Raw genomic sequence first — 27,943 nt, forward strand, 5'->3', positions numbered from 1 at the left:
TTCTGCGCGGCACCCACTCGTTGTCTATTATAGGGCGCTCAATTTCCTGTTCTCTGTTTCGTACTCGTGTGAATGCAGGCGACGCCATATTCTGCATCTGGAAGGCGGATGACAAGAGCACGCTGGCCGACACCATCCAGACGGTGGTCGACTGTAGCCTGAACATTCAGAAGAATTACGGCGAGTGGCCCACCTGCATCGGCGTCACCCTGCGTGTCAAGATCGGTGATTTGCTTCCCAAACTTCATAAATACTATTAAATATGGCGGCCTTGAGTACGAGTGTGGGCGTTTATTCAAGGCATGCAAGCACAAATACTTGGTTGAGGAGAGATGTAAATAGATACAAGTAGAAGTGAGAGACTTTCTAGGCAATCACACGCTGGGTGTTCCAAAATTATTTCTGTTTGGATGGTTGAACGCCTCTAATATACTTGGCTGCTAGTGCGTGCGAGTGGTGTGAAATTTGAGTTCTGTCCAATCGATGCGTGTTCACGACATTCGCATCCTGCACGAGACATTTTCATCTAAGTGAATCTCTAAACATGTTTCCCTTCTCATTTTAACCCGAAATGACATTTTCTTCGCGCTTCGAGTGTTACTGTCTCGATCCACCACGAACGAAAACGCTAGATAGGCGGAGTAATTCTCAAGTCACCAGCACCGCTTCGCTGGGTTCGTTAACCACCGCGCCATCGAACAGCTCGCAGCAGTGTGTGCCATGAAGTATCCGAACATACTGTGGCCGCTCTGACCCGCGCTTTGTCGGCGCCTGAACATTCTTACACAGTGATCAGAACACTTGCTAGGCATGATCGACCAGATCACAGCAACTGCACATGTCTGTTGGCACAGCATATTGGCAGCGCCATCTATCGTTCAAGACAAGCAAAACGGAATCTCACGTGGCTGCAGCTACCGGCGCCTCTCGAGAAAACGTAATTTCAATTACAGACGTTCGCGTGTCCAGCTCGGCGCGTGTGACACCCATGAAACTGGTGCTTTACACACACCCTCTCCATGGGCCACTAAACGAATTTCGCGACGTGGTGCGCTTACGTCGTATGCCCCACGGAAGGGTAACGAAATAAACCAGGTAAAGCTTTTTTCGCGTTAAAGTATCGTAATACCGATGTTGCATATTCACTGCACAGACAGACAGACAGACAGACAGACAGACAGACAGACAGACAGACAGACAGACAGACAGACAGACAGACAGATGATAGATAGATAGATAGATAGATAGATAGATAGATAGATAGATAGATAGATAGATAGATAGATAGATAGATAGATAGATAGATAGATAGATAGATAGATAGATAGATAGATAGATAGATAGACAGACAGACAGACAGACAGACAGAGAGACAGATAAACAGATAGATAGATAGATAGACAGATAGATAGACAGATAGATAGATAGATAGATAGATAGATAGATAGATAGATAGATAGATAGATAGATAGATAGATAGATAGATAGATAGATAGATAGATAGATAGATAGATAGATAGATAGATAGATAGATAGATAGATAGATAGATAGATAGATAGATAGATAGATAGATAGATAGATAGACGCGGATGTCGCGGATTCGAATCCTGGCGCGGCGGCTGCGTTTCGATGGAGGTGAAATGATGGAGCCCGTGTGCAGAGGCTTCAATGCACGGTAAAGAACCGCAGCCGGTGTTCTACGCTTCGGCAGGCCTTCATTACGGCGTTTCCCATAATCATGTCGTGGCTCTGAAACGTCAGAAGTCCAACAATCGTTATCAGAGGCAGCTGACGACTGCACTGCTCTTACTTCCGCAGGCATCGCGACGGGGATGCTCGAATACCACTTCTTCAACGACGATTTCGACAACGTCCACTACTCCGCGAGCGGCACCGTGGTTGAGTACGTGCGCAACGCCGAGATGCTCTGCACGGCTGGCGATATCATACTCACCACCGAGGCTTGGAACTTCTTAGAGCAAAAGGGCGTTCACACGCGCTACACTTACACCGCGCTGCCGGAGGACATGGTCAAGGTAATTGTGTCACTGTGGCAACGCCTAGACACTGCCTACTATTATTAGCTTGCATCGGTGCGGAGCAAAAACTTCCCGAACCGGTATCTCTAATCATGCACAGGTCGGGACAGTAACACTATAGACTGAAGGGTCATGGAAAATTTCTCCTGATGACCAAAGCACCTTCTTTGATATAATTTTCAAATACCCTCGAGCTCCACCACAACCTATAATTGGTATTTTTTTTGTGTTCAGTAAGCGAGAATTGAGCTACTATAATATACGTCACAACGACCTTTTAAAATAAAGTTAAATGAGATGCAAGCGTACACAGGCAAATCACTACAGGCAGTGTACGCGTAAAAACAAAAACGCGTAATTTGCCGTTCTCTCCAACGAAAAACTGTAATTGTATACCGCCACTCGTGAAAGCATGGGCAAGAAACTAGAGAAATAATAACCACGAAACGTGTCATGGAACGAAAAATGATAGGCGTACTGTTGGGACGTGGCTAGCCGACATTCTACAACTGACTTATAGCGGACAAGAGTAGATCACGTTATGCGAAGGACAGTGTTAACTAATTTTCACTTGAAGCGTTGGAATGAATAAATCAGGTGGGAACCGTAGCAGAGGGAATGAATTCTCGTTACTCTCACAATTATAAGGTCACCACGCTTCCAGCGAGAAGGCTCTTGATAAAGCGAGAAAACGCGCGAAAAAAAAAAAACATGAAGGTGGTGACGCTAACTTGAAGTTACCACACCAAAAACCATGACGCCATAGCTTTCACCGGTGTCTATTAGGTGGTACGTATATAGTTCTTAGTCAATAAAGTACATTGTGCTTTGAGGGAGGTACATACCTAACCGAACAGGTTTCAGATTTCAGAAGATTTCAATTCAATGACGCGAGAACACGAGAAATATACGCTACAAATCCGCATGAGGAGATTTCGGCACGAAATTTATAAACAAACACTCACCTTCATTGTTTTCGTTTGTTATACTTATGAAGGTGAAGCTGATGATCCTTAGATACAATTTTTCAATACAAAGTGTTTTCGTTGATTTTAGTAACAATGGTAGTTCCATGTAATGAGACACAAGAACATGAAGGCACACACGGCGCATTCTCTGTTGTCTTCTTGCGTCCCGTTACATAGAGTGGTGTTATTCAAATATGCCGTACCAACATGCCCGTCTTGAAACTTTATTTGAATTGAGTGTGCCTTTAATATATTATAAATTAAGAAATCATTGGGATACTTGAAAGCTGGACTGCCTAGACTGCATTCAACTGTATAGTATCGACGCAGAATTGGGCTTGTTCGGGGGTGTTATATTTTTTTATTCACGTCATTATCCATAATCTGAGATATAGGAAACCCTTAGTATAAAAAACATTATTCAGTGTAACTGTTGTTTTCTCTTTTTTTGGTTTGTTTGTTTTTTAGTGCTGTGAAAATTACATGCGAGCAAACGAGTCATGGTTACGAGAAAAATTGAGATTAGCGCAAGAGTCGTTCGGGCTGGTCGTTGTTGCATTCTTAAATAAAACTTTTTTTGCGTGTGTGCGTGCACAAAATGTTCATATAAACCATCCTATCTTAATTTTTCTTAAAACGTCTTGCGCACAGACAAAGAGGTTTATCAAAAAGGTTTATCTCTAAGAATGAGATTATAAGAGCCTATAGTAGCGACCTCACAGCGTTAACCGGGGAATGTTTCTTTTTTCGTTATTTGTTTTCTTTGAGTTCAGGTCAAATTTCCTGTGGCAGTTTATTCCCTCATATTTGTTTAGCCCAATATAACCATCTTTAAACTGCGTTTCTGATTTTGCGACGTTGTTGGCGCAAAGCTTACCGTATATGCTTGCTTATAAGGCTTTGACTACAACAACTGTTAATCGATGAAATAGCTGAGTGATTAACGCAGCCTCGGCCGACAAACACCAAGGTATGTAGAGACGCCGCTTGGGAGCAAATTAATCTGGGCTTATTAAATCTGTTCAATGCACGTGGCGTTTTTACCAGCTGCAACGCGGTACCACGTTATTAGAAATGTCGGCCCGCGATTTTGTTAAGTCCTGTGCCCATGTGAAGCGTCGCGACTTCTGGCACATTGAAGCCGCGACTGAAACTTCTGCCTTGACCTTAGCAGTAAATCAACGACATGTATAATCAAAGAATTCAATACTGTGTATCCTCCATTTACGGATGCCACCTTAGAAGTTATTTTGCCGGCGTCAGAAAGAGTGTACTGGCATGCACCTGCCGTATCCCCTACTATAACCTGGCAAAACTGTCGATAAATGGTGTTTACTATCAGTCCGTTTTAATTACGAACGTTTCAAGGTGGCAATAAAAAAATCTCACATAGCACATGGCTATTTTCTACAGGTCCTGTGCTTTGACCCTAGCGTCACTGAAGAAGAAAAGGTTTCATTCACGTCGGGTAAGGTTGATTTGCATCGAGGGCTGCGCGAAGGAAGAGATGGATAGATGCGGTACGAAACTAATTGGTTTTTGAAACCGCGTTTGTTGGAATGCAGCCTTCGCAGGAGTGAGGCCTGCCCTGTACGCGCTCAACTTCGAAGACGCCCCTCTGCTCAAGCGGTTCATCTCGCCCGTGGTCGTCAATGTGAGTGTCATATATGTCGCGCGCAACGCCTTGCAGCAGACACTCTCACTCGGGCACGAGACAGCAATGTGCTCAACCAAATGGTTCTTTGAGAATGCTACAGCAACTTCAAATAAGGTACTTGATGCAGTCCTGCATGCATGGGCTTTAGCGGGTGGTTGCGAAACTACTATATGTTTTCTTGTTCCTACTGTTCTTGTGTTTGCGTTCTTGCTGATTATACGGAGGTAAGTTCATTTTTCGTCCACTTTACTTTCTTGGCATTTACAATAAAATCACTTTTAATATCATTCCCGGTACTCTACTTATCATCATCGTTGGTTTTGTGCCTAACAAAGAAAAGGAGCCCTTGAACTTGCACTTCTTTCCTTTGTTCTTACTGGAATAACGTTAATACGTTGATCTGTCTATCTAAAACAGACACCTCCATCCCCTTCTCGAGGCCGCATCCCGCCTATGCTTATGCCTGCATTGTAGCAATAAGGTGTTGTTAGGCATGGCTGCAATTTTTATTTTGTTGTGCTTGTTTAAGAGAAAGCACAGCTACAAACAGGATAGATTTGAGTGGCGTATTCTGTTCTCATGGGCAAAAAGCGTTTCTTTCATACCAGCTACCAAGCTTATCAGCCATTAACTCGCGTTTCCTGTATTCTTCCCTCCCACCAGATCAAGACCCAGGAGGAGCTGATTTTCCTCTCCGAGATGAGGCATGTGACAATCGTGTTCATTTGTATGCCCGAATTCATCGACATCGACCTGGCAACGCTGTCTCAGCTCTACAGAATCATCAGCGCCGCTCTCAAAGAGACGGACGGTAAGTTTAGGCTCGCTGTAAATCTTCGTGCAACCAGATTTTTTTTACCTCGTCAGCGACCATTCAAAATAAACGGTTCTCTTGTAGGCAGTGTTTTCCTCAACCCCTTTCAGCGAGATTTCGTAAATGTGTATGATGACGTCAAGCACGTCGACAATAGTTTCTGACCAACGTCAGCTTGTACCGAGAGGCCTTTCTAAGGCTGGGCTCTAACTGTAAGCGATGTGTGCATGAGAAGTTGGTTGAACATGTGTATCAGGTGGAAGCTTGACATGGGCTCCAGAGGCTGCAAGTGGTAAGGGGAAGAAATATGATGGCTGTCATGTGGCTCGTTTCCTGCAGACGACGTGAAAGTTACTTTTGGCACGAGTTTCGAGTAAAACAACAAAAGACATGTCAATGATGACATGGAGCCGTGACGTTTATTCGCGAATTCATTCGTTCATTTTCAATATAATGATGTTTCCTTCCTTTCGGGTGAGTTGCGAGAGATTTCTTTCATTACAGGAGTTTAACCAATCTTTAGGCAGGTGTGCATGTGTGTATGCATGTGTGGGAGCGTATGTGCCCTTCCGAGGTTGATAAATAAATAAAACGATATCGTTAGAACCACCCTTCCCGATGCTACGTGAAAGCTTCCTTTCTTTCTTTTCGTTCACACTTGCTAGCGCTAAAAACGAGCACTTATCTCACTGATAGTTTGTCAGCTCTAACGTGTTGAAGCGTACCACTCAAATGTTATTGTGTGCGGCGTATTTCTCCAACAGGTGTTCTCAACAAGGTCATAACATTTGATAAAGTAAGCATTTACGCTCGTCCTCTCAAAGTCGCGAGATTTTAAATTTATGTATAGTGTTGTTCTTCGGCTGAACACATAGTCAATATTTGAAGGTTTATGCAACGTTAGAGAAACCGTTGAATTCCTGCTGCTTTCCACTAGCACACTGAAGAGGTTGTATGCATATTGAGTTGAATAACCAATTACCGCGACCTCTTGCGCAGGGTTGTTCCTTCTTGGCCGTCTTCGGCCTGCCCGGATACAAGGGCAAGAACGAGACGTGCAATGCACTAATGTGCTGCAACAAGCTCGTCCACGAGATCAGCGCCATGAACATGTGAGCAGGTGTCTCGATCATAACTCTTGCGGTGTAGCCTCCGAGATTGTAAGATGCATTCATCTCGGAGGATGGGATACAGGTAACGTGATTTTAGCCAAATATATATGTTAAAGAGTACAAACGTTTCTGTCGACGCAGCAAGGTGACAGCGGGTATTACCTCCGGCATGACGTTCTGTGGGATCATCGGCCACCCGCTTCGCCAGGAATACACGGGTGAGAGCGAAAGGCATTGGTTACATTCACGTGTGTCGATTGCGGATGGGTTTGCGTTAAGCCTTTTCCAGCAGGCACTGTCCGTATCATGTGCTCGTAATAACTTGCAATGTTTCTGATTAAAAAAAAAACGCATCTTAATATAGTGACGCAAGGCTGTAATCAAAAGCGTAGCTAGTGTTCGGCCTAGCTACTTCCTTAATGCGTTAGCAATTACATGTGTCTGCCTCTGCTATCAGGTAGCATGCGCCCAGGCATCGTATGTTTTACCCACTGCGGGGTAAACGGATGTGAGCGGGGGTGATGAGCGCGGCTTAAGAAGAGATTGAACGAGCCGGCACATTTTCATCGCTCGGAGAGCGCATGCCACAACATCACCCCACTCAGGAGGTCTTTCGTTCTTTCGTGGAAGCAGAGAGGAAACGTCCCGCCCCTCGTGAAAAGACTGGCCACCCGACTAGCATCGCTAGACTCGTGGAACTTACCACGGATGATTATTTACCTCATACACAAAGCAAAATGGCTTGTGTATTCTTCGATCGAACATTATTATGCCTATGGGTAGACTTTTGAAATTTTTAATAAAAAGTCGTATGAGGGGGGGGGGGGGGGGGGGGTCCGCTCAAACATTTTTTTCGAAGTATTTTCGAGCCATGTGACTTCGTGGTAGAGTTCCTGCTTGCCACGCAGAAAGCCCTAGTTCAATTCTCGCTTTAACCGGGGAATTTCTGTTTATTTTATTTGCATCTTTTTCAAGATTTCAGTGATGTGGCAACGCTGATTTTTCACTGACAGCTACCAACGCCGACACCGGAATGTTAACGAAACGAGCTATTGAATGATAATGAGTTAAAAAAGGGCTCAATACAATGACGCGCGATGACGAAGGAACTTGGCTTCCTTCCTTCTTGTCGTCACACATTCCTCTCCCCCATCACCTGGTCTGTTTCAGTGCCCTTACTTGTTAAAAAAAAAGGAAACACTCAGAGCTTCTTGCAACTTCGGTCGCACCTCTCGGAATCTAAGTATTTTTACAGCTCTTAATTCGTCAGTAAAAATCCACCAATGAAGCCGTTCGCTGACTTGAAAAAGTGTTGCCGTGTTCCTGAAAAAATATTTGATAAAATGCCTTCTATAATAATTGTTGGGGCTTGACGACCCATTATCACCATATGATTACGAGAGATGTCGTAGCGGAGGGCTCCGGAAAATTAGACCACCTGGGTTTCTTTAACATGCACATCAATGTAAGCACACAGGCCTCAAGCACTTTCGCAACCATGAGAAATACAGCCGCCGTGGCCGGGATTCGATCTGTGACTTGCGGGTCAGCAGCCAAATGCTTTAGCCACTAGACCACCACAGCGTGTGATAAGAAATCTTCTAGAATACTGAAATTCACAGTGGGGTCGAAGTTAGGTGTAAATAGCCAATTGACTATCAGATAATTAACGAACATTCAGTTCACTTCAACAATATATATGAGCAGCTGGTATCGTGGCGGTGCCCGGCGGAGCTGATTTTAACCACTATCTTTTTGATACGTGGCCTCAAAGATGCACATAGACAGAGCGCGAAGCAAAAGAAATACATAAGGCCACAAGAACGTGAATTCAAAGGATTAGGATCGCCACCAAAATTTATTGTTCCTATTTTTACGGGTCTTAATAGAGTCAGAACGTGCTTACCGGGTAGGCCCACACCTTTTGCCCGAGTATAGTAAAGTCTAGAGTACCTGCTGTTACTGCGAATGCAGTGATCGGGCGCAAGGTGAACCTGGCTGCTCGGTTGATGAGCAAGTACTCCGATCACCTGATGGTGTGCGACGAAGACACCTACCAGCGTTCCGTGCTCCTTATGGGGCCCAACAACTTCAAGGAACTCGAGTGGCGCAAGCTCAAGGGCATCGAGCACATGGGCCGCGTCTTCCAGGTCCAGATCAGCACCGAGGAGTGAGTCTCCCCTGTCCCGAATCAAGATAACACTCAGACGCTTTGTACATTACTACACAGTTCATTTCAATTGATCTCATATATATGGTGAAGTGTAGTGAACTCTATTGCCACATGTACAAAACATGTTTAAACAGCGAGGATGGTGGGATAACAGCTGCATGTAGGCAGCTTGACTGGTCCCACCTACCTGAGCAATGACAGCAGCAGCAAAACTAACAATAATTGTCATTCGTTACATTATTAAAATAGGAATACCCAAAGCAAAGCGATGAAAGATTCAGCGAGAAACACGTATTTTTAATAAACACAGAAACTAGGTTGGTATTCGTAAAATTAGTTGACACGTCTTTTTAGAAAGATGACGCATGTTGTCATGGCATACTTTATATTTTATAGTGTTGAAGGAAGACTGTACGAGAGTGTTTGAAAACCGTAGTTATTGCGTGGTCGCGGAACTGCCAAATTTTGGTGTGTCGACTTAAGCGAGATAATTGGTGGATTGACAAGTTGACGATGTTTTTCTTATGAGTGCTACTCTTAGTCGTTTCATGTTTAAAAGAACTCTTAAGCGGCGCGATACTCATAAAATTGGTAAACTCGGATAATCTTGAATTTCAATAACAGATTACGCGTATGTTCATTGTAAGGCAATAGCCCGTAAAGCTTGCTCTTGCAGTGTGACTGGATAATCTAATGATTGTTTAGTGCTGTTTCACCAAACGAGGTGGCAATAGTTCAGATGCGAAGCAAATAATGCATTATACAGGGTGCCCCAGCTATCTTCAGCCAGAGTTTTATAGTATACCGACACACGCAATTGTGATGCGACTAAATGCATGTTGCTTAGCGTTGCCTTGAGTGATTCAGACTATTTTCTGAGTTATGAAAAATTGTTTATTTAGATCTGTTTAATTAACTACCTTTTGAAGGAATAAATGCAGATAAAAAATTACAATGAGAAATTTGTTGATCAGTTCGCAAATCGTCCGGTTAGACAGTTTCAAACTTCATATTTGTTAATTATTAGTGATTTCTGTTAACTACTGCTGTAGGCCCGTGTGCTCGAGATTTGGGTGCAAGTTAAAGAACCCCAGGTGGTCAAAACTTCCAGAGCCCTCCACTACGGCGTCTCTCATAATCATATGGTGGTTTTGGGTCATTAAAACCCACGCATCAATCAATCAATTCCGTTAACTACAAATGCCCGCGAAATACAAAAACATACCACGTGACAAACCCACTGACGCGCATACGCGCGCCGTCATTAGATACTTTTAGTTGGCCGTATGGAGAAGTTGCGCACGCTGTGAAAATTACGTTGCGTACGCGGCAAGTGAAGCTTGTTACAACACTTTTAGTTTAACGTACCTTGATGCGTTTCACTCAACTAGATAGATGCAAGGGTTTGTAGTGCTTGTCAGCGCCACCGACGTTAGAAGCATGCTAGATGCCACTACCGTGGTCCCAGTAATAACATGGCCTCTGTGATATGCTCGAAACACGACTGCCAGGGTGAGGGCCACCAGCATACAAGTCAGACCATGACGTTCGCTGCGTAGATTTTCAGCATCGTTCCTGGGTGCACCGAATGCACACGTTCACCTTTGCTGTTTTGAACTTGGGTGCACAATGTAAGAACGGTGTCTGATCGGGCATGGCCGCACTGAATCTACCTCAGTGTTCTATTCAGCGCTGCTGCGGATGAAGCTTAGCGTACCCCGCAGCAAGTGGTCGCGTTCCAGGTGTTCAGGACCTTACGATGTACTACCAGCACACTTAAGGAGTGAAAGCTCGCACAACGTTCAAGGCGTGTTATGTTGCACCATCAATAGAAGTTTGTACCAAGGTGTCATTTTGTTTACGGGTTCATTCGCACAGAGGCCTGGCAGAAACGCGTTCCCGCGCACAACCTATCGAAGACGATTCTTGAAGATTTTCGTGAGACGCCAGGAAATTTCTTTTGAATCATCGGGATGCCGGAACGCGCCGCTTGAATTTACCTTGCCTGACATGAAAACATCGCCTTTCAATGTGAAATACACATGCATTGCATCAAGTCCCCTGTGGCTTTTTTTTTTGTCGAACGCCACTGCTGCCACCAAATACTCTCGTTCTGGTTTCTTCCGAGGTCTCGCGAAAACGTAACGTAGTAAGCGTTGCGTTACGTACGCATCATCTTGCTTCGGGCGTACGTGCGCATATCGATACGGTACGTACTTCACATGCGCACATGCGTACTGAACACGCGTGGCAGTGCTGCGCACGTACGTTCGTTACGTACGCCCAACTAAAAGTGTCTATTCTAATGCTCCCTAACGTTCCGCGCACGAACGATACACTTCCCACGCACCGGTTCATGACAGCTATAAGCAGTCACAGTGGTTATCGCTTTTGTGGCCGATAGCAAAGCGTGTCCATTGCAAAGCCACCACCATCACTGCGGCCCTGTCGAAACAGCACAATCGGGAAAATGCTATGGTCGGTCAGACGCGGAATGTTAGGGAGCACTACAATCATTGTGCGCACCGGTGCGCTAGCTGGTTTGTCACGTGGTATTTTGAAGCTGCCATTGAAGAGAAAGCTTCCCCCCCCCCCCCCACATGCGAAGAAGTTGAAGCGCCACAATCCATTCGATTCTGATGATTGAAGTCGAAGAGGTCTGGTTGCAGGCGTTATCAAAACCTTCTTTAGGCTTGTGTACCACGTGAGCTCCTATGAATGTCAGCGGTGCGATAGGATACATCTTGTTTGAATAGCATACGGAGTGTCGGCAACATTAGCGAGCACTTGCAAACACGGAATTTGGCACAAGCACGTGTCGTTGTTGTAGTTGTTTGTTGTTACAGATGCTATGTTGTTGTTGTTCAACGACAAACACTGCTCTTTTAGCCAACCATCTGTGCATTTATCTCTCTGGATCTCTGAACATCGCCTTTATATATGAACTTACCTTGTGTCCTCAGGGAAGTGATGGACGAAATCGCCGACTTCAAAGACCCCCTGATGGGCATGACGCACGAAAGGGAGGAGATCGAAAGCTTCCTTATGGACTTCCTGACTAAACGGCGCATGCCCAGGCACATGCTGCTTCTGCGGGGCGAGACCGGATGCGGCAAGAGCCACCTGCTCTGTTCCACAGTCGGCGTCGCTGTCAAGAAGGGATTCAAGTGAGCCGCCATTATTTCATATGCGTTATGCCTGCGTTGTATGCCGTAATAACGAGACAACATAAATTAAAAAAGAATAGCATGGTACCTTGTGCTCTAGGCTAAAACGAAATCGCCACTTTCTTCTGTTTGTTGTCAGCTGATTGTATCGATCTCGCTTTTCGCACCGTTATTATCACTGCGCGTTCATTTGATGAGACTAATTCATTCTAAATTGTATTCGTTGTATGGGAGAGGTACCCAGTAATACTGTTACTCTCCGTTTGGCAGCGTTCATTAAATGAAACGCCCTAGCGTTGCAGTCGAATGCCAAAGCGCAGCAGCGGGGGAATTAAGCGCAATATTGGAGAAAATAACAATACCGCGAAGCATTATAGAACGACATGTTCAGTGTTTTCAAGCACAGAGTCACACGTGTAATGTGGTCTGTAAGACCACGAGAGGCTGCGCATCGTGACCCCGTACTGTGTACGCAGGTCGGGCACGTGTCACGCGGGCGTCAGGACCATGCGGAACCCGTTCAGCGCCGTGTGCTTCTTGCTGAGCCGGCTCCTGGACAGCTATGGCCTGAACCCGCACCAGGAGAACAACACCATCTTGGATGACATACTCGGCACCGACTCGTCCACGCCGCTCGTCATCAACAAGGGCATCATTCGGCTGAAGGTAGATATGGCCAGTGCAGACCACAAAACGAACAAAAAACTTCCCAAGATCTCTCGAAGGTAGAAGCCACCATCATTTACAGCGGAAGACTGTTGTGAGATCTCGACAACGGCCTTTCTATGGCACCGTATACTTGTCTGCCACCGCCACCGGTGTCCGTTACTGCTAGAAAAAAAACATGATAGAGCGGGGTTCGAACATGGGTCCTCTCTACAGAGTCATGCTGGTGCTCAATACGTCTTCGCAAACAAAACCCTCTACAGGCGTTATTTCGTGGAGACACTGTTACCATGTGCAACCCAGCGTGGTCGGAGTGTAAAATAATCGGGCATTGCACAATGCAAATTTTATTACGAGTGCATTGTTAAATGTTTCGAACCCATTACATAGGGCTCAGACAGTAGTCGTGAGCCAACACACAACAAAGCTGAAATATTGTCTTGCAACTGCATAGCGGGTACCTCGCTTCTCCACGGAATGACGAATAATGGCGTCTTGAGTGCTACCCAAATTGAAAAAGAAATTATTTATGGCGTTGTGGGTAAGTCAAAGTCCATGTAACTCCAATCTATACTGATCATTACTTTGTGTGTTGGCATTGCGGTAATAAGTATTTCAGTGTAGTATTTCACGTGTAGATGTGTTTAAAATACCAAACAACGCCTGACGTGCCGTTTATGATTCACATTGTTCTATATTTCAAAAAGCAAAAACGAATAACTTCCCGTGTACGCGATAAAACCAGCGAGAAGCCGTCGATCATCCGTTGTACATGGAGAAGATGTTTTCTTATCCCTCTGTTGTAATGCATATGCATTCTGATGTTTCCAGCTGCGTCGTCTTTCTTGCCTGTTGTATTTTCGCGATTTTCTGATGTCACTTTTCATGGTCATCAGATAGGTATACAAGACAGCAGGGAAAGAAAAGGAGAGAGATTGAAGTGGAAGAAAATAATAGTGCTACAAAGAATTAACGACTATATAAGTTGAGCCTTGTTTTCTTGTTCGTGACGTTCATAAAAACAAAATAAAAGAAAAAAAATTGGCAGATACCACGTACTTTGGGAATCGACGTTGTGCGAAGCTTGAAAGGTGAATGTGTTGTGAATATTTTATTGAGAGACGCGTTATAAAGTGACGCTAAATATATGTGCAAACGTTCCACACACAGACATATGTTAAACAGCTGCAGATGCTTACATAATGAATTGTTTGCGCTTGTGCAACGTTGCCAACAAGAACATGAGTAATAGCAAAACCAGAAGCGATAAGCTAATATGTAGCACTGGTGCGCTTGAGGATGGTAACCCTGGACACTGCTACATAAATCAAGCAGATGGTATACCTAACTACAATTATCGCTAAACCGTCGTAGTGACTGTATAATAGGAGTACACATGTAATGTTCATAAAATTAGATAGCCAACACCGCAAACAGAATTCATGTTTCACGAACAATGGGGTCTATTTTAAAGCAGTTCCGGGACCGAGCGTGGCTCTGTTGTAGCATACTGCATTGCCACGCAGAATGAATGGGTTCGATTCCAGCTGGAACTCTCACGTTTTTTTGCGCTCGTCGGGTCAACGCTGCCTATGTCAGCTTTTTCTTAGCGTTTCTATGTTATAATTATTTGTGTGTTCACGTCGTTCCTGGGTAGATTCTAAGTGTCAACCCCCTGTGGCACATACCCGCATACCAGTGGCACATAAGCCTTGCTGTTATGTGCCACTGTATGGTGGATAGTGTTTAACGACGTACGCGACAGGATCGTGACATTATTCATGTCTTGACCAGCGCGTCATATTCGTCAAGTCATCTTACCGTCCTATACTAATTTTGGTTCACGTCAAGTTAGGGGGTGAGCACGAGAGCACCCCTACGTGAGCGGCTAGATAGATAGATAGATAGATAGATAGATAGATAGATAGATAGATAGATAGATAGATAGATAGATAGATAGATAGATAGATAGATAGATAGATAGATAGATAGATAGATAGATAGATAGATAGTGTGATGTAACAGTAAAGGCAACCTTTATTAGGCCCGGAAGACACGATGAAGCGACCATGCCCAAGGCACAGAACTCAGACAAGCCAAGTCCCCACAGCAGAAGAAGATGACGACCACTCATGATGATAAATATGTGTAAAGATAGATGATGTGCTTAATGAATGCCTACACTAACTTCCCCCCCCCCCCCCCACGTGAAAGCGGTCATCCTGACCGCAGTTCTTGGCCGCATTTTAAAGCGAAGATGAACGCCGTATGAAAGGCTTCATGCGGGATACGTGGACTATTTCTGCTGCCCTGTAGCGGCGGTCCGTCGGAAGAAGAACGGGTGCCACGCGATAATTCACAGGAGACGTTTGCTCCAAGACAGTGTAGGGGCCAATAAAACGTAATTGAAACTTCTCGCACAGTCCGGGAGTGCGAATGGGTGTAAGAAGGAGGACTTCGTCGCCAGGGCTGAAAGACACGGCACGATGGGAGGCATCATATTCAAGCTTGCGATCCTGTTGCTTGGCTTCAGTGTTGACGCGAGCCAGCTGGCGGCAATGAAGTAGACGAGACACGTATTCTTCACTTGAAGATGAACATGGTTTGACAGGCGCAGAGAAGAACGAAACATCGAGGAAAGAAGAGGGGAAGCGACCGTGGACGAGGTAGAACGGCGAGTAACCGGTTGTGCGCTGTACAGAGGTATTATACGCAAAAGTGACAAATGGCAAAATGGTGTCCCAGTTTCTGTGGTCGGGTTCGATATACATTGCAATAATGTCTGACAGTGTACGATAGAAGCGCTCAGTCAGGCCGTTCGTCTGAGGATGGTAACTGGAGCTTGTTTTGTGTGTAGTGCCGGCTGCCTTGAGCACTTCTTCGACGAGTGCTGAAAGAAATACTCTTCCACGGTCGCTCAGGATTACACGAGGAGCTCCGTGTCGAAGGATTATTGCTCGAAGGATGAAGTCGGCCACTTCCGAAGCTGATGCAGAAGGCACGGGAGCTGTTTCGGCGTAGCGGGTCAGGTGGTCGACAGCTGTAACTATCCAACGATTGCCCGTGACAGTCATAGGAAGCGGACCATACAGGTCAATGCCAACTACCTCGAATGGTTGCAGGGGACACGGGAGCGGTTGTAATTGTCCACTTCGAGTTGATGTAGGTAGCTTGCGACGCTGACAAAGGGCGCATGAGGCAACGTACTTCGCGACACAGGTGGGCAAGCCCGGCCAGTAGTAGTGACATCTTATGCGGTCATACGTTTTCTGGAAGCCCATGTGTCCAGCAGACATGTCGTCGTGATATATATGTCTTGAGGACTTGAGCCCGAAGAGAGCGAGGTAGAACGGGCACCCAGCGTTGACCATCAGGGTGGTAGATATGACGGTACAGGACCTGGTTGTTGAGTTTGAATTGCGTCAGCTGTCAGCGAAGACGGGCGTTAGGGGGCCGGCAAGTCCCGTCAAGACGGTCCATGATGCGGCAAGAGTAAGGGTCAGCACGTTGGTGAGATAAGAACAAACCACACTCGCTTGGAGATGTTGGGTCCAAAGTAGTTAATGACGAAACATGTAGGGAAGAGACGGCCGAAAGCTTCTCGTGTGCAGCAGTGGCGGGTTTGTTAAGCGGCTCCGAAGAGAGCGGGCAACGCGAAAGGGCGTCGGCGTCTTGATGCTTGTTTCCCGACTTGTATGTGATAGTGAAGTCGTATTCTTGTAAGCGAAGAATCCAGCGACCAAGGCGGCCGGACAAGTTCTTGATTGTCGAGAGCCAGCACAAGGCGTGATGGTCCGTAACCACAGTAAAGTGGCGGCCGTGGAGATAAGGTCGAAACTTTTGTATCGACCATACGACTGCTAGGCACTCCTGTTCGGTGATGGTATAATTCTTTTCAGCAGGGGTCAGTGCACGGCTCACGTATGCGACGACTTTCTCACGTGAAGATTTGTCTCGCTGTAGAAGAATTCCACCAATGCCTCGACCACTAGCGTCTGTATGCAGGAGCGTAGGCGCGGTTTCGTCGAAATGGCAGAGGACTGGTTCGGATGTGAGTGCACACTTCAGTTGGGCAAACGCCGCTTCACATTCAGGAGACCACACAAAGGCGACGCCTGATCCGAGCAACTTGTGCAATGGTGAAGCTATTGAGGCGAAGTCTCGAATGAATCGGCGAAAATAAGAAGCGAGGCCGAGGAAACTGCGCAAATCTTTGGCTTTTTCAGGACGCGGGAAGTGTTGGACAGCGGAAATCTTGTCAGGATCGGGACGAATACCGTCCTTGCTTACGATGTGGCCTAACGCTTTAATCGTCTTGCTCGCAAAACGGCACTTTTCGGTGTTCAGCTGAAGGCCTGCGTTTGCAAGGCACGTAAGAACTTCGTCCAGTCGTTGCAAGTGCTGAGGGAAGGTTGACGAGAAAATAACGATATCATCTAAATAGCACAAGCAAGTCTTCCACTTCAAGCCTCGTAAAACTGTGTCGATCATCCGCTCGAATGTTGCTGGAGCATTGCAAAGGCCGAATGGCATGACGTTGAATTCATACAGCCCATCTGGTGTTGAAAACGCTGTCTTTTCTTTGTCATCCTCGTGCATGGGTATTTGCCAGTAACCTGAACGCAGGTCTAGGCTTGAAAAGTACTCAGCATCTTGCAGTGAATCCAAAGCATCGTCTATGCGCGGCATGGGGTAAACATCCTTGTGGGTAATCTTGATTAAGTGCTCTGTAGTCCACGCAAAACCGCACGGAGCCATCTTTTTTTCTTACTAAAACAACAGGGGATGACCAAGGACTCGCGGAGGGACGTATAATGTTCCGTTGCAGCATATCGGCTACATTTTGTTCAATGATTTTACGCTTGGATGAAGAGACGCGATATGGTCGACGGCGTACGATGGAAGTGCCGTCGGTCTGGATACGATGCCTAATAATGGACGTCTGTCCCAGAGATGAGGAATGGGCATCAAACAATCTCCTATGCTTTTGTAGCAAGGCAAGCAACTCATCTGTTTGTGAAGAGGTCAGTTCTGGACTAATAGTCGCAGCAAGAACAGAAACGCTTGATGAACGTCCAATAGAAGGAAGGTCAGAACACGCTGGCATAAGAGAGACAACAGAGACAGGTTGATATTCAGAAACGCAAGCCATTGTGGTGCCTTTAGGAATGAGAATTTTCTCAGAAGTCTGGTTTGTAGCGTAGAGAAGTCCGGAGCCATTGTGGAATCGCGCTAGACCTGAAGCAAAGGCTATACCTCTTGCGAGACAGCGTGCAGATGGTTGGACAAACACGTCACCAGAGTCGATCACATTAGAAGTGATGGCAACTATCCGCTGATGACCAGGTGGTAGCTCGGTCTCTTCAGCAGCGAGCAAGCGAACGGGCTTGTCATCCGCATACAGGGCATAGTCAGTTTCCATCATATGAACAACATTTTCTTTACAGCAGATGGAAGCGTTCGCCGTAGACAGAAAATCCCAGCCTAATATAATCTGGTGGGCACACGAATTCAGCACAGCAAATTGTACAAAATGAAGAATACCAGCGATGAAAACACGAGCGGTGCACATAGCGGCAGGTCTAATGGCGTCCCCTTGAGCAGCGTGCAGTGTAGGTCCATCATAAGGGGTGGTGACTTTTCGTAGACGTGAGCACAAAGAACGATCAATCACAGACAAAGAGGCACCAGTTTCTATTAAATCGTCCACGTACACACCTTCTATTAAAACAGCTATCGTATTATATGGACGCACTGGAGGAATTTCTGTCTTTTCGTTCGATGCAGCTTTTCCTCCAAAAGCTGCAGAGGTTAGTTTTCCGGGCGTTGGTTGGTGAATTGCGAGACAGGTCGCAATGGAGACGTGGAACGGCGGAGGGGTGAGGGTGAGCGGCGTCTAGTAGAGCGGTAGGAACTGCTTGGCTCAGATGTCGCAGTTGGAGACGGTGAGCGGCGTAGCGGCGGATCATAAGGACGACGTTGGAAAGCGTACCAGCTTGTCCCATCATCCCGTCCGTAGGTGTCGAGTCCACGACGCTCGTCCTGCTGACGCTTCCGACAGACCCGTGCAATGTGGCCCCGATAGCCGCAGTAATAACAGATCGGACGATGCGGCCGACACGGTGGGTGAAAGGGCTGGCTAGTCACACTCGGAGTTAACGAAGCCAGCGGAACAGGCGTCGAGTGTGCGGGCATCGGTTGTACCACGGGTGGTGAGCCAGCGAGGACTTGTGCGTACGTCGGTTGGAGTCGAGGTACTGGAGTGTGTTCAAACGCTGGCCTGGTCATGGACGCCAACTCCTCTTTGATAACATCCCGCAAAACATTGTTGGAGGGGGGAGGTGGACTCGGTGTCATTGAGAGGCCGAAAGATTGTAGCTCTTCCCGTATAAGCACCCGGATCATGGCACGCAATGAGGCATCAGTCGTGGTAGTGGTTTCAGAGCTGTCCGGCGGTAACCGTTGGGATTCAAAATCTTCCAGGCGTTGGCACGTGGCAACAACGTCAGCGACCGTAGTCGGGTTCTGGATCACCAAGGCATTGAACGCGACCGTGCCTATCCCTTTTAGTAGATGACGAACTCTCTCTGATTCAGACATGGACGTGCTGAAACGGTGACAGAGAGCAAGCACATCCTCTATGTACGATGTGTAGGACTCACCGCATTGTTGCTTGCGAGAATCCAGTGTCTTCTTCGCGAGAGCTGAACGAACCGCCGGGGTGCCGAAAATTTGGCGAAGCTGTTGCTTGAAACGCGTCCAGTCCGTAATGTCCGTTTCATGATTGAAAAACCATGTTTTCGCTACGCCCGTGAGGTAGAAAGAAACACGGCGAAGCTTGGTAGGATCATCCCAGTTGTTAGTGGAACTCGCTCGATTGAACTGGTCCAACCAATCTTCCACATCTTCACCTCGAAGTCCGGCGAACGTGGGCGGCTCACGCTGGTGCGCGGTGATAATCCACGATGGATAGGCCGTGGTAGCCGGGGCCGTGGAGGTAGACGCAGAAGCGCCGGTTGGCTCGTCCTGAGGCATGTTACCGGACACCTGGTACAAACGACGACCTGAGCGCAGCTCCAGGAGGCAGATCGGGCTGGGAGAGGACGGAAGATCGTAGAGCACGCTCCACCACTTGTGATGTAACAGTAAAGGCAACCTTTATTAGGCCCGGAAGACACGATGAAGCGACCACGCCCAAGGCACAGAACTCAGACAAGCCAAGTCCCCACAGCAGAAGAAGATGACGACCACTCATGATGATGAATATGTGTAAAGATAGATGATGTGCTTAATGAATGTCTACAATAGATAGATAGATAGATAGATAGATAGATAGATAGATAGATAGATAGATAGATAGATAGATAGATAGATAGATAGATAGATAGATAGATAGATAGATAGATAGATAGATAGATAGATAGATAGATAGATAGATAGATAGATAGATAGATAGATAGATAGATAGATAGATAGATAGATAGATAGATAGATAGATAGATAGATAGATAGATAGATAGACGCCAAAATTTTTGCAGTATGCAAAGAAATGCGTCTCATTTAGAACTCCTCCCACGTCTGTAGAGAAAATGCGTAAAGTGTATTTCGTCAGAACCACAGCGTTGAGGTCAGGGCCGCGTATCCAGGATTCTTTATTTATTTTTTTTTTGAAGGAGAGGGGAAACATCACATGTCGAAAGCCCTAAATAAAACCCGCTTTCATTAACCTGTTCACAGTAAATAATGAAGCCCCCACCTAACCCCCGCCCTCTTCTCTCCACACCGGCTACGGGCCTTGCTGACGTTATCTATGTTAGTATACAGGTCAGCGATGTTCCAAAAACACAAACTTTTCTAGCTGGAATCACTGAAGGGATGCTCGGCCACTCGAATGTCTTGACAGAAATGTGTGTTCAATAGTGACCACTATACGAAGAACAAAGCACCCACTGCGGTGGTCTAGCGGCTAAGGTACTCGGCTGCTGGCCCGCAGGTCGCGGGATCGAATCCCGGCTGCGGCGGCTGCATTTCTGATGGAGGCGGAACTATTGTGGTACCGTGTGCTCAGATTTGGGTTCACGTTTAAGAAACCCAGGTGGTCAAAATTTCCGGAGGCCTCCACTACGGCATCTCTCATAATCATATGGTGGTTTTGGGAAGTTAAACCCCACAAATCAATCAAACCAAGAATAAAAAAAAGCACGTCAACGCATTGTCATCTTGAATCGTGCAGAACGCGCCCGCACTGAAGCTTGCGACGGCTGGCAGCCTGGCGGACGTCTCGTGGCAGAACAAGAGCGTGGCGCAGGCCAAGGATCACCTGATAGCGATCACCGAATCGGTACGTCACGTATTTTAATTCACGTGACTTTGCGAACGAGGCTGCTTAAAATTGTCAGGGACCCTCTTTGTCTACGTGTTTCTTACCATTGTTTATTTTTCACTCGGCGTACATAAAACGTGACAATACTTTCGCGGCATCCATTTACAGCATAGACTTAGAGTCTATTCTGTGAAAATTGGTATTTTGTATACCAATTTGGCGCGGCATTTCCTAATTCATTTTCATTTGATTGACGTGTAACCACCACTCTCAACTAGCCATATCAGAATATCCTTGTGGTTTTACGATTTTGTTTCACTGTTCAGATAAGACTGCATTATTCAGGAGCTACCACGAGAGGTAACGTTGGAATGATCGATTGCGCATGCAGAAAAAGTAGAGGTGTACAAATGATGAAAGTTTGCCTCAAATCAAATTGTGCCGAATAGTAGTTAAAAATATCGAATATCGAATGAAATATCGAATACAAAGGATTTTGTTGAATATTGAAAAAGCGAAAATAAAGTCGTTCTCGAAAACATAACGCGGGGAACCGGGTGCTACAAAAAAAAACCACAAACGGTCGTAAATAAACACCAGATGTTGCGCATAACTTGGGCTCAGTCTCTCTCGCCGTGATGTTACGGTGTTTGCAGGAGTTCAAATAATGCACTTACTGCTGGCATCGAAGTTGCGGGTTGGGAAGGTATCAAAGAGATTTTGGCAATACCTGGATAAAATGCCGCTCCATGCGCTTTCCACTATTACAAAGGATCATCCTTTCATGGGGTCAAGAGCTCGCTCAAGTATTTTATTGTGGTAGCAATTATATGGACACTCTCGGCTGGATTTTCCATCGGCGTCGACGTCGTCGTCGATGTCGCTGTCACTCATCGTCTATGTATACGTATCTATAAATGCGAAAATGCATGAAAAAAATCTACAAAAAGACTCCGGTGCGCGGAATTGAACGTGTAACCTATAAAACTTGAGTGCCAGGCGTTAACACTGAGCCACAGAGAGGCTCGTCCTTTAACGCTCAAATGACTAGCTATTTATATCTACCACTTAGCGCTGGTGACGGGTATCTTGGGGGTGAAACTATCGCGTTTTCAGTTTTACCACCAAGATGGCGCAATGAGCGCGCGTCGTCACATTGTCACGACCAAGGTCACGATGCGGCGGCGCGCGCTCTCATCTCCCACGCGTACTTTGCCCCGCGGAGAGGAGAGGGGTGGATGGTCACTCATGCGCCCTTATCTCGTGGTGAAGAGAATCGCACGTCTTGGCTGGCACTAAGGCTTTCACCGGAATGATTTTGTTGTAATTACTGGGTACACAAAGGTCACTGCAATCCTTGCACAGTCGGCGTTTGCGAAAAGTGCATGCTTTTCAAACACAGCGAAGTAACAGCTGAAACACTTATTCGCGTTCTTCTGTACCTGTGAGTACGTTTAGTACGTTATTTGTGCGTGAGAAACGAGAGGAACGTTTCAATCTGATAATCATTCTGCGCGTGACCTTCCAATTTATCGCTATCGTGTTCATTGTTTTCGCCTTTGCGGCAAAGCTGTGACTTTTTTCATCTATTGATGAGGTCTGAGCTCAGTTTGCTGGTTATTTTTCAATGCTGGCAGTTGCGTTTTCCTGGGTGTTCTTGGCCTCTTTTCTATACTATGACGTGCAAAAAGAACATTACGTCCCTTAAAATAAAAATGTGCTCACTTTGAAACCAGGATGTCGCTGAAATCATTAATGAAGGGCCTATTGAATGGTATTAGTGTGTTTTAGCCACCCTACCATCCCCAAGTTGCACCATTTGGATTTGTTCGCATTCGTCCTGTCGAATTATTAGAAACTTCTAATACTAGGCCAATCGAAAGTCTAATAGAATTACTCTATGAAGTGTTATTCGATTCCAATTCAAAACTGGAATATTCGTACACAAACATGAAAAACCATGTTAGCCAACATTCCGATTATTGATGATTGATGAGTGTGCTCGCCTCTATTGAGATTGGTATTAGCTTGTCGAGGGAGTGTTACATAACTTTCTGCTTTTAGGCAGTCCAATAATGAGTTTCATCTTTACTTTGTATACTTTGACTTTCGGTTGCCCTGTTAACCACTAGCTACAAATGGCAGTGCAAAGGAAATACAGAGCAGGCCCGTGTTACTCTCGTGTTATCAAGCACCGTATTATCGATTGATGATGAATTTTGGAACATGAATGAAGGGTGAGAAAAAGCAGCTATAGCACGACCTTTCCCAAAAGCGTTCTTTCTCCACGCGTTTAGCAGTCATTGCCACTTCCATAGCACTCGCGATCGTAACCAGAGATTTACTGTGTATGTGTGTACATATAGATGCGCCTGCTGTATGCAGCTCTGCACCAAGGCTCCGTGCATCCTTGCTGTCGACGATGCCAACTACATGGACACGCTTTCGTGGGAGCTGCTGGACAAGTTCGGCCAGCTGACGAGCCAGTACCCATGCGTGGTGGCGCTGACCTCCATTCCACACTCAGAGCGTGTCCAGCAGCCACTGCAGATCCAGAAGATCATGGCCAAGGCTGTGCACACTGTGGACATACAGCCACTGAGCAAGGAGTACATCCCGGACTTCTGCTTCCAGAGGCTCCAGGTCAAGGGCATACACAACCAGATACTACGGTGCGTCGTTTTGCAGGCCCGTGGTGAACCGGACAGGATGATAATTTTTAAGCGCACCCTGTAGCCGCGAGAGTTGTGGCCTTTTCGGAACATTTCACATTTTAGCGAAAATAAACATGTAGTTGTAGGTCAAAGAAAGTGGGCAATAACGTTTAATTACAATCCACCGTGGTAGTTTAGTGGGTATGGTCTTTGACTATGGACGCGCAGGGTGCGGGAATGAATCCCGGCCGCGGCGGTGACATTTTCATCGAGGCGAGAATGCTTGAAACCCGTGTACTTAAATTTATATGCACCTTAAAGAACCCCAGGTGGTCGAAATTTCCGTAGTCTACAACGACGTTTCTCAAAATCATATCGTGGTTTTGGAATGCTAATCCCCAACAATTATGAATGTTTTGATTCTCTCTAGTCATAACTCTAACTGAAAATGTTACTTTATTTAGGCTTCCTCCTTGCCTTTCATGTAGTGGCACAGAATAAAGTGCGGTAAAAGTATCACATTTACTCATGAATTGTCATAATTAGAACCTCAAGAGGATAGGCAGACGCGTAGAAGTTGAGTCTAGATTAGCACGTTAATGTCTACCGACACCAGCTTTTAATTCAGAATGTGTAACGCGCTTCCCTTTGTCTCGAGGTGTGTAATCACGCAACAGTGAAAGGGATCGTCCGAAGATCATTGCCGTTCGTGTGCTCACGTGTTTCGAAGTTTGCTCGGATATTGACCGTCGGAGTATGCGATCACGCGATGCAGCCTCCTGAAGGAGTACACCAAGGGCAACCCAGCCGCTATGGTCGAGATCCTCCAGGTTCTGAAGCAGAAGAACCTCATTCACACCGTGAACTCGACGACGACTTCCGAGGCGCGCCTCAAGCGAGAGTTCACCCTGGCCAAGGAAGACGAGCACGAGCTGCGAGAACATCGGCCAGGAGAGGGATTCGTGAGTTGGCCTCGGGATATTTCCTTTTAGCACGACCAGTGGTGTGCGCAGAATTTTCGTTTATGGCGGGCCGACCGTTCCTCGCAAAGTACTCACATTAACCGCAACTGAACGAGTTCGAAAGAAAACGAATCTCGCGGTTGATGCAAAAATTAAAATGAAGCAATGATGTGCTGGTCACAGCCAGCCCTGCTTGTCGCCCGTAGATCTCATGCTGCATGATCATGCTTCTAATCGATTGCTCAATACAGGCCCTGGAAGAAGACTAGCAATGTTCAAAACTAAATTGAGGCAAGCGTACAAGGCCTTTAAGTAATATAAATAACATACAGGGCCAGAAGTCAATCAAAATGATAACTTAGACTTGCTAAAAACTCTTCGCTAACACATGGATGACACCCGCATCGTGCAAGAGAGGGTTTCATTGATATCTTCAACGGCACTTCTTCGGCAATTTGCCTCCACACCTGGAGTATGTAAGCAAGAAACGTTCGAAACTGGCTGCAGACTACACGTATTTTGACTGCCGTAAGAAATAGGAAGTCGATACGCAGTGAAAAGTAGCGCGCATGTCGCAAACAGAGTTTGCGAATCTCCCTAACTAGATTCTCCTGGTGCCGGGTAAACCGTACATGCTCCCCTCAAAAATTAACGTCATCGATGGTTTGCTAAACGAGCAGTGAGCGCTCCCTCAGGTGTCACGGGAGTACTGCTGAATTTAGCGCGCGATTCGAAAAACTGCACCAATCGTGATTTTTCCTGCCTTTACACCTCGCCAGATTTTTATCGGTGTGTTGAAAAACATCGAACTTCGTACCTTGGTGACATAAATTTCTTTGCGTAAGCCTAGCCGCTACCAATGGAAACACAGTCTTCAATGCTTTTTTATTTCGCTCATTGCTCGTTATAGGATATATTTTTACGCACTGAGGAGTTGGGTACCTTCGAACGCTGAATAACGTGACATAAACGCTTCTGCATATATAAGTAGCAATAATAGAAACGTCTATCAAGACGGTTAACCTTAATTTTTTTAATTATCAGCCAATCTGCGACGTCGTTGGAGAAGGGCTCATGGACGACGTCCAGGTTCCGGATTCCCTCCAAGGTACGGAATGCGTTGCGCATGCGTATAAATAGAGCTTATGCGCGCGTATACGTATATGCTGCGTATAAAAGGAACGCAAACACGACGTCACATGAAATTATGAGCACTAATTTTTAAATGCCAATACATTTCTTAGTCGGGCTATGTCAGGCGTCCGTCAGGATCCATCCACCGCCCTCTCCCATAGCAACAGCTATGGGCGCGCGCTTATCTTCGCCCCTAGCAACCGGAGTTCCCGCCTCCTTGAATTGAACGTGACTTGCCGCCGCCTGAATGCGATTCGTTTGAAACGCGTTTGTAGCATTTGTGCTGCCAGCGTTTGTGTAGCGTTTGTGTTACGACACTGAGATTATGGTCATCAGGCACAAAGACAACACAAACAGGCACTGATGAATGCGTAAATAAATAGTTACGGTACAAATACTCGTCTCGTCATTAATTTACACCATTAAAATTACTATGCCCTGTTCTATGGCCCAAGAAATGCATTTGCATTTTTTCACGATGCCCTACGGGGAGGTGGGGAATTCCTTTTTTTTTTTTTTGGCGCCTAATTTCGTAGAACACTTAAGCGTGCGTAAGCAAGGACCAAAGTAGGTGGTGATGACAACACAAGCGTTTATTTTACGACCTTTTTGACCGGTGCAGCACTGACCGTTGTGCGAATGGAGATGCTGAACGAGCAAGAGATCGTGCTGCTTAAGAAGGCTTCCGTCTGCGGCAAGATGTTCGAGGTGTCACTCCTGAAACTGCTCAGCCCCACCATTACCACAGCTGAGGTGAGAAATGGCACTGTGCATGCGCTGTATACTCCCATCTTTCCAATTTACACTTCCGACTGCCATTGGAGGAAGACACAAAAGACAACCGAAGCACAACGTGGGAACTGTTCTTCATATTGGCAGATTATTGCTCTTTTTGATGGCGTCATTAGCATGATTCCTGCGAACCACATGCGTCCAGTAGCAGATGTTCCCACGGTCACACTGTGCAAGATGAACACACTTTGGACGGGGCCACTTCTCGGCTTTCATGCAAGATGCATTCTACGGCAACGCCAGTGCCACCCGCCTGTTGCATTATTGGCTCGCTTAAAACGCGACATGGGTTTCCACTTTCAGTTGCTGGCGTACCGTACCATAGCCGCCTCGTTCGCAGGCTAAGTATTGTGTTCGTTGTTCTGAAAATACATAATTTCAAAACAATAATGATTTATTTCTGAGAAAGTATAAAACGGGTTTTTGGTGTTTTAAATGCGAAGCATTTCTTAGCGAACTTCGGCGACCTTGAGCGTGTCTATCTATCTATCTATCTATCTATCTATCTATCTATCTATCTATCTATCTATCTATCTATCTATCTATCTATCTATCTATCTATCTATCTATCTATCTATCTATCTATCTATCTATCTATCTATCTATCTATCTATCTATCCGCCTACGACTCTTAGCACCAAACTTAGTATGGCGAACGATAACTATATGAAAAACATATTTGACTAGTCATAACATGAAAATGTACGTCATGAATGTCATCATTTACATTTCATGGTCCTACAGCTTTTGCGGTGGTTTCGTTCACATGGCATGTTGCAAAACTGGTATGATATGGCATGATTGCATGGCGAACACAAGCGACAGACCTTAACATTAAAATCATGACATGCGTGTCATGTAACAACATGACTACATTCCACGCTCATGATGCGCTCGCGGCCGTTTCTATAGCGTCACATATACCAAATTTGGTATTACAGTACATGAATCGATGACGAAGGTATGTGACTGGTGCAAACATGATAACCATGAGATGCGTGCCCTGTAACAACATAACTACATGCTACGCTCATGATGCACTCGCGGCTGCTTCGCTAGCTTCACCTATAGCAAATTTTGTATTACGCGATGCGATCTGACGACATAGGCAAATGACACATCCAAACATGATAATCACGATATGCCAAATTGGGTATAACGTGACGCCAATGGATGACGAAGGTATGTGTCTGGTGCAAACATGATAGTCACGAGATGCGTGTCATGTGAGAACATGACTACATGCCACAGTCAAGACGCCAATACATTTCGACGTGACGTGGTGCGCGTGCTCGCCGGCGTTCATTTTGTCGCGTCACGCCGGTGTTGCCGCGCCAAACGCCGATCCTGCTATATACTCGCAAGCGCACGCCGCGCTCCGTTGCTTTGACGCATGCGCCTTTCAGCGCCTCCGGCGTCCCTCAATCACAAAAAGAGGGCTACGCAGTGTTTTCTGGGTAACGCATCGGTGCGAAATGCAG

At 46.1% G+C, this 27,943-nt stretch overlaps 1 protein-coding gene across 1 annotated transcript in view; it reads left to right on the forward strand.

Moving 5' to 3' along the window:
* The window catches only part of LOC119172912 (adenylate cyclase type 10), a 96,414-nt gene that overhangs the window by 3,637 nt on the left and 64,834 nt on the right, over positions 1 to 27,943 (forward strand). The window contains exons 6-19 of the mRNA XM_075893195.1: positions 79 to 225; positions 1,820 to 2,037; positions 4,422 to 4,476; positions 4,574 to 4,662; positions 5,329 to 5,476; positions 6,479 to 6,591; positions 6,733 to 6,809; positions 11,728 to 11,931; positions 12,408 to 12,597; positions 20,831 to 20,938; positions 23,306 to 23,592; positions 24,350 to 24,536; positions 25,581 to 25,644; positions 26,293 to 26,423. Coding sequence (XP_075749310.1) covers positions 79 to 225; positions 1,820 to 2,037; positions 4,422 to 4,476; positions 4,574 to 4,662; positions 5,329 to 5,476; positions 6,479 to 6,591; positions 6,733 to 6,809; positions 11,728 to 11,931; positions 12,408 to 12,597; positions 20,831 to 20,938; positions 23,306 to 23,592; positions 24,350 to 24,536; positions 25,581 to 25,644; positions 26,293 to 26,423 — 2,018 coding nt within the window. The remainder of the gene's footprint in view (positions 1 to 78; positions 226 to 1,819; positions 2,038 to 4,421; positions 4,477 to 4,573; positions 4,663 to 5,328; positions 5,477 to 6,478; positions 6,592 to 6,732; positions 6,810 to 11,727; positions 11,932 to 12,407; positions 12,598 to 20,830; positions 20,939 to 23,305; positions 23,593 to 24,349; positions 24,537 to 25,580; positions 25,645 to 26,292; positions 26,424 to 27,943) is intronic.

This window comes from Rhipicephalus microplus, chromosome 4 (assembly GCF_043290135.1).
Source record: "Rhipicephalus microplus isolate Deutch F79 chromosome 4, USDA_Rmic, whole genome shotgun sequence".
In the NCBI taxonomy this organism is placed as follows: Eukaryota; Metazoa; Arthropoda; class Arachnida; order Ixodida; family Ixodidae; genus Rhipicephalus; species Rhipicephalus microplus.